The sequence below is a fragment of the Antrostomus carolinensis genome, unplaced genomic scaffold (assembly GCF_000700745.2).
Source record: "Antrostomus carolinensis isolate BGI_N321 unplaced genomic scaffold, ASM70074v2 scaffold39381, whole genome shotgun sequence".
Lineage (NCBI taxonomy): Eukaryota > Metazoa > Chordata > Aves > Caprimulgiformes > Caprimulgidae > Antrostomus > Antrostomus carolinensis.
Window position 1 is genome coordinate 1 of NW_010295572.1, and position 7369 is coordinate 7369.

General features: G+C 48.9%; 1 protein-coding gene across 1 annotated transcript; it reads right to left on the reverse strand.

Moving 5' to 3' along the window:
- Positions 1–454: 454 nt before the first annotated feature.
- Positions 455–7250, reverse strand: LOC104517635 (treacle protein; the record flags this gene model as incomplete). Its single annotated transcript, XM_010178026.1, has 7 exons — positions 455–724; positions 1352–1576; positions 2035–2129; positions 2946–3306; positions 3739–3845; positions 4524–4666; positions 7195–7250. Coding segments are annotated over 7 exons (1257 nt in total), but the record flags the coding sequence as incomplete, so codon positions are not given.
- Positions 7251–7369: the final 119 nt, after the last annotated feature.

Sequence of the window (7369 nt, forward strand, 5' to 3'; positions counted from 1 at the left end):
CAGGCCACTTTCCAAAGATCCTTGCAGCTCAATCAGTGCAGAAGGTCGCTGTACAATGGGTCTAAGGATGCTTTCAGAAGGGATTTGCCTTCTTGTGAGTTCAACCACCCAAGTCTGAGTTTAGTTTCAGTTCATGGTCCTTCTCACAAGAGATTTTTAAACAAATCCTCCCAGGAGAACCAAGACCAAGCTATCTGTGACCCCACATATGAGGCCCACTCCAGATGGGCAAGGTATGAGTGGAGGGAACCAGTTGGTCATCTCCCACCCTCCTCTGGCATGCCTGGGCGAGAAGAGTTAGGCTACACTTGTTTCCATGTAGAAAGATCTTCCTTTGAGGGACAGATGCCACATACTACGTGCTACTGGTGTTTCAAGAAGATCAGTGGTAGCATTTAACAATTGTCCTGCATATCCCATTCCTTGGCACTGAGCTGAAGGCAGCATCACCTACCTTCTGGCTGACAGGCACAGGGAGATCCTCCTCTTCACTGCTTGGGGAGTCAGAGCTCTCCACTGGCTTTGTGCTTTCAGCAGGCTTTGTGGGAGCAGCAGTCCTTCCCCGTGTGGCTTTGGCCTGCTTTGGCACTGCTGGTTTTGGGGCTGGTTTCCCTTGGGACAGTGGAAGTGTTTTTGCTGGAGCTGCTTTGCCAGAGAGCGATGTTGCTGGTGTAGCTTTCACTGGGGTTGGGATGGCCTGGGAGGATTTTGGAGGTGGCTTTGTCTGGACAAGACAAGAACAGTGTGAAACAAGGCAAATCCCACAGCTGCATAATTCACATAATTCAGACTGTAATCAAGGGAAGTGATTTCAGAGCCCCCTGGGAAAGGCAAATGCTGAAAGAAGGTTAGCAACTGGCAGGACACGAGGCATTCTTTCATCTAGCTGTGTGGGGATTGTCTCCCAGGATGAGAAAGCAAGACCAGACATCCTCCATCAGCCTGCTGATACTACCAGTCCCCTCCAGTGAGGTACACTGCAGCACTTGGCGCTCTCCACAGTGGGGATGCTAAGCTGCACTACAGTTCAACAAATTAGACAGGATTTATTGCAGTTTATAGCTGAGAGGCAAATTCAACCATGACAATTTGCCACTTCAGGTGGGAAAAGAATTGCTGGGGTTCTTTTATTTAAAAGTACTGATGGATTTTTTTTTGAGAGGAACACAATGGCTTGATTAAATCTCAGAGCAAAGACAGTGAGGTGCCTTTAAACACCCCGTGCCTCTTTCCTCCCACCCCCAACATGACTTTGCTACACACTACATGGATTCACAAAATGTTCTTCTCATTGCAATTCCTAGCCCTGGAGAGGTGTGCAAGGAGAGAAAAGAGTCTCAGAAAGACACACTTGCGTTATGGATGAAGGTTCCTCATCTTCACTGTCTGATGAGTCGCTGCTCTCTGATGTGTCATTGGGCTTTGCAGCCCCAGGAACCGTTATGGATGTGGGTTTGGCCTGGTTTGGTGCCACTGCTGTTTGCCTCACTGCGTTCTTCTTGAGGGTCACTGGAGCAGCAGATGCACTTTTCACAGGTGTTGCATTAACCTGCATTGTTTTCACAGTTGGTTTTGCCTGGGAACAGGGGGAACAAAAGGGAAGAGGAGGTAGCATCTCACAAGGAATGAGTCAAGAGCTGTAACTGGATGGAATCTGTTTTAAAGAAGAGTACCTTGCTAACTTTGACCTGGATAGGCTTGTTCAGCCCCACAGGCTGTGGACTATCAGAAGCAAGCCACTTTCTCTATGGACTGCCTGACTGTCCATGGAGTTGCACATGAATCACCTTCCACAGATCAAAGGATCCCTCTCAACATCAGGCACTAGGAGGAACTGAGGTGGAATGGTTGATGCTGACAGGGGTTAGTGGGGCTCTCGGCCACACAGTGTGTTTCACTGGCCTTGAATCTGGGCATCCCACACACCCAGGGAAAGGCGTGGTTGTCAGACTACAGCATTGCAGCATTTCCTCTCTCTTTCAAGGGAAGAGAAGTGATTTCCTAGAGACAAGGACCCTGGGTTGGAGAAGTTACCTGGACCGCTGGAGTTGCGAGCTCCTCCTCAGAGGATGTCTCATCACTTGATTCCTCACTGCTGCTCTCAGCAGCCCCAGCTGCCTGCTTCGGCTCTGAAACACAAGCGAGGAGATGTCACAGCTGCTCTGAGCTCCCAGAGCACGATGCTAATGTGGCTTTTGAAGTCAGGAAAACAAAACAAGCCGCAAAGAGGGCTATGGGGATTTGAAGGGAAGAGGGCCCCGCTGAAAGCACCAGTGGTCTGCTGGGAACAGCTTCTCCAGACAAACATTGCCCCACAGACACCACTCCATCGAGTGCAGGAAGAGATGGTAAATCCTTCCTGGCCACCCTCTGACCCTATGGGGAGCTGCCCAGCTACACACAGCTCCCTGCAGGGGCACCCAGCCTGCCTGGGCCTCCTCTGGAAAAGAGCCAAGAGAAGAACCATTTCCAGAGCTTCTACAATCTATTCTTCACCCCCCGCCACACACACACACTTCAAAGCAGTAAGAGAGATTTCCCCAAAGAATTCAAAACCAAAACCTAATCACTTTCCAACTGTGAACAAAGAGAAGATGCTGCAGTGCCTTTCCAAAAAGCTGAAAGCCTCTGCAGTATTAGTACTGCATCTCCTCCAGATAACACTATGCTGTCATCTCCAACCCCATAGCACTGGGTGCTGCCAGACAGACATCTTAGAACAGAACCTGCTGCTTGAAATGGGAGCAAGCATGCTGGATTCATCCCACAGAGCTCTGGAGCTGGCTGCTTTGCAGTATTCTCACAAGCTCCCCAAGGAACAAGCATCACTGTGAGCTTTCCAGTGAGGGAGCTGAAAGGAACACGCTGAAGACATGGCTGAGATCCGATTCACAGCAAAGCCGGAGCACCACACATGCATTTCCCACACCCCGTAAGCTCCTTACCCACTTTGGGCACTGGGGCCTTTGCAGTCGGCATCTGTTTTTCCTCCTCACTCTCTGATGAGGAGGAGCTGCTGCTGCTGGAGCTTTCTGGTGCTTTGGTCGTTACTGGTGCTTTGCTTTGACCTACTTTGGCTGTGGCTGTTGTGGTGTGTCCAGGCTTCCCAGGAGCGGGCAGTTTCTGCCCAGCCTTGGCTGGAGCTGCAGATGCAGCTGGTGCAGCTGGCACACTGGGATGCTGCTTATTTGAGACCACAGTTCTGTTTGCAGCAGAGAGCGCTGCTGCTTTGCCTGCTGGGGCAGCAGGTTTGTTAGGAGAATGCAGGGAGTTGGCAGCTTTGCCACCCACCACAGCTGGTGTAACCTACAGGAAACAAAAGAAATTAGAAGCCTATAGACAGATGAAAGGCTAAATTGAACACAACATACCTTAAACATCAATCTGGCAGCTGGACAAGCCATAGAGCTCCTTAGGGAAGCACTTGGGGACAGATATCTAAGAGAAGGCTTATGCCAGCATAGGAGGGCTGTTTAAATATGAACATTTTTTCATATGGCTCTGAAATCACTTCCCTTGATTACAGTTTGAGCAAATGAATTATGCAGCTGTGGGATTTGCCTTGTTTCACACTGTTCTTGTCTTGTCCAGACAAAGCCACCTCCAAAATCCTCCCAGGCCATCCCAACCCCAGTGAAAGCTACACCAGCCCACAACTCTACACATGCCAACGAGTCTGGGACAGTCGTGGCCTCGGAGTACTATCAGCCTTCAAAGCCAAGAGAAGCCCTGCCTTACCGTAACTGCAGCTTTTGCAGCTGGTGTTTCCTCTTCTGATGAGGAGTCATCATCTTCACTGCTTTCTACATTCACTCCTGAGTTCACGGCCAGGGAAAGGCTGGCTGCTGCACAGGAGAGAGCCACAGAGAAACTGTGAGAGCCTCTCGCATCAAGACAGCCTCTGGTCTGGAGAAAGGCCCCAGCAGACTGGGTAGCATCTCGTCTCCACTGCTGCTGTCCTTGCAACAAGGAAGTGCTTTGCTCCTTCACCCCATCCTTCTCCCCACCACCAAGACAAGGAACCTGCCAAGATCTGCAGGTTTCCAAGGGCTGGTCTACAGCAGATGAGACTGAGCCAAAACATGTCAGTCTTTTTGTTAGACTACACAAGCCAACACCTCCCACATCAGCTGGGCCAGGGATCTACCCCAGCTCAGAGAGAGGGCACTGGCTTTCCATACCAACTAACAAGTCCTTCCCTCATCCATGAAACAGGCCTGCCTTTCCTGGCCCAACACACAACTGGGACCAACTAGAAGGTGCTCCACAGGCTTCATCCACGCAACAACACCCGTCTCTTCCCAATGAATCATAACAGGCTTTTTTCTAGCTTCAGCAGACATCTGTGCTCCTCAGAAACTCCACATAAGAAGAGGGTGCTAAATTAGCAGTGCTATTTTTCTAAGAGCACAAGGGAATAGCCATCCCTTTACGAGGATTTTCTCTAGCCAAGCTAGTCGGGCTGCTCCTACATAAGCCTCCAGTCCTACTCTGTCAACTCCAGGAAGATGAAAGGCTCCTACCATTTGCAGCTTTCGCCTTCTCTTTCTCATCCTCTTCCTTGTCTGAGCTCTCAGAGCTGCTCACAGGATCAGGAACTCTGATCTTTTCTGGGATGGCTGTCTCCTCTTCACTCACCTTTCTTCTCCTGGAATTCGAGGGAGTTCTGAGGGAACAGAATTTGCATCAAAATGGGGAAAAAAAGATATCTTGAACAAATGAGAATATAATAATTCATCTGCTCTCAGGTCAGGCTCCAGACTAAGGATACACAATGTCATTCCTCCACAGCTCCTAAGGGGGTGGCAGAAATACCCCTCTAACCTGCAAGGAACATCTCCAGTCTTCCTCAGGCAGCTCTTGAGAACATAACCTCGCAATACTCAGATGAGATACTGAACATAGACTTTATTTCTGCTTCCTAGGCAGAGTCTTTGTTCCTTTAGCAGAGAAATAAAAACATCCATGGTCAGGCTGGTGCTCACCACAGAGCAAAGACATTCTACAGAACAAATTCTGTCTCCAGGAGGCACCTATAGCCAGAGAGTCAGTAAGTGCAGTCCCAGGGTTAGGGCAGTGATCCTCAAACAGGTCTTGGTATTCCATGAGGCCATGAGAAGCAAACATAAAGGGTGCAGAAGCCATTTGAACTTGGGTCCACAGGCCAAAAGGACAGAAAAGTCACGTTACAGAGAGATTTAAGAAAAGAACCTTCTGGACCTACAGAAGTTGTGTTGAAAGAAGGGGAGGAAGAGGCCACAGCTAAGCATTAAGCTCACTTAAGAACACTTAAGCTGTTCAATTGGGTTAAAACATTAAGCTGGAGAAAGATGTTTCCAGGCTCTGAATCCTACCTGTAACCAGAACAGATGATGTGGCTAAAGTTATCTTTAAAGATTCTCCAATGAAAACACAGGTCATACACTTGCTTTATTACCAGAGTAACATTGTCTGTGCACAGGTCTGTGTGATTCACGCACACAGTACTTCTAAGCCCCCATACACACAATTATCAGAGGCAAAACCCCTCATTTTTGTGCCAGTTTAGCACAAATTGTATTTGTTCATCTGATTTTAAAATAAGATTAGTTTAACAACTTGGCTGGCAAAGACTGTGCTTACTATTAGAGTATTTCAGTAGCACAGTTCTAACAGCAAGTTATTTGCAAGCAGGCTACGCCAAAGGCACATTTGCTATTACAAAGTCCTGTTAATTACTCTAATAATTCTTTTAATAAAGTAACAGAAAGCTGGTCCAGCTTCCCTCTGCCCCCAGGCACTCTTCCACACAGGCTCCAAGAAGAACTGTGGCCCTGGAGGGAGGAGACCACTGTTTAGTACCCGCAAATCTCAACTGTTTGGTTCACTCTGTAAGAGTTTCTGAGCACAGCCTCAGTTAGATGGGCAAGAGCCAGGGCACACTTGGAGGAAAGACATTTTCAGGCCAAAAGCCTATGAAGGGACAAGAGGTGAGAATCACAGCTCACCCACAGGAAAGCACTCCAGCTAAGGCAGGGCACCTTCTGGATAAACAAAGCTACTGGTCAATATATCCCTCATTGTGACTCCAAACCAGTCATAACTCAGGGGGACCAGGAATAAAAGACATACTTGTCACAACAACATAAGGATGACACTAGAGAAAAAGGAATTAAACATGATGCAGGTGCCTGTCACCCCCTGAACTTTAAAACAGTATCTGGAAGGGTTTGCTGTAGCACCCAGGATAACTAGCACAGAGAAAGGTCACCATCAATACCCAAGAAAGCAATAAATTGTTAGAAAGAGGAACTGCAGGCTTGTTTCTATGCTGCTGCATCCTCAGCTAGATCCAGTCTTTCTCCTGCTCAAGCAGGAAAATCATGGAGACACAAGAACATGAACCAGGGTAGTGCCAAGACACGAGCCATTCTAGCAGAAGACACCTTTGAAGCAAACACCCGCTTCCCAAAGCTGCTGGCACGGCCACGCTGAGGAGCATCTTCAGTCCAACACTCCTCAGCCTGGGCACAGAAACCAACACCACCAATCCCCCTATAGCCCGGCCCTGCGGCTGCCACCAGCCCTCTTCTCTCTGCAGTGCTGTGCTCCAGCATCAGAACAGGGTCAGCAGTGCTCAGTGTGGGTGCAAACATCGTTTCACCCCACTGATGGGAAAGCTCCACACTGCAGACCTTCACGTAGGGTACTTAGTGGAACAACTGCATAGGAAGGCGTTGGGCTGAACATGTAAGGGCTTGAAACCAAGAGACTTCCTCAGAGTCAGATGATACTTGATCTATGTCAAGGTTTAAGTTCCTATAAGAGCCCTGGCACTTCAGCATCTGCTCAAATCCCCTGTGCTTGGGTAAATATTCCTGCAAAGCACATGGCTTTAAAAAAGAAAGTGAAACAGAACTGTGGGAAAGATTTCTGCCAGCAAAGCATAACTCTGAGCCCTACAGTACTCTGGTATCAACTCCAACAGGCACAAGAACAGCATCAGCTTCTCAGAGCTGGAGTAACAACTTTATCTCCAAGCTCAGGAAGTTTTAAACCAAAGTAGTTTTTAACATCTGAAACCAGAGGCACAGTTATCATCAGAAATAACCTGGCCACGGGACATTCCAGCAAACAGCGATCACACGTGCCGTGCAGCCGGGCTGCTAACACGGTCTGGAATCGATCTGATGGTCATTCCCTCCTTCGACTTACTTTTCCCAGTGGGTAAAGATGTCCTCGAGAGAGGCCGAGAGGGAAGGGAGCAGCTTCTGTGGAAGCAGAAGGAACACAAGTCAGGCATCGGCCCCGATTCAGGATGGGACCATCAACCAGGAGAACCAGAGGCCCCTGCAGGGAAACGGGAACGTGTCCTCCCCGCACACCCACC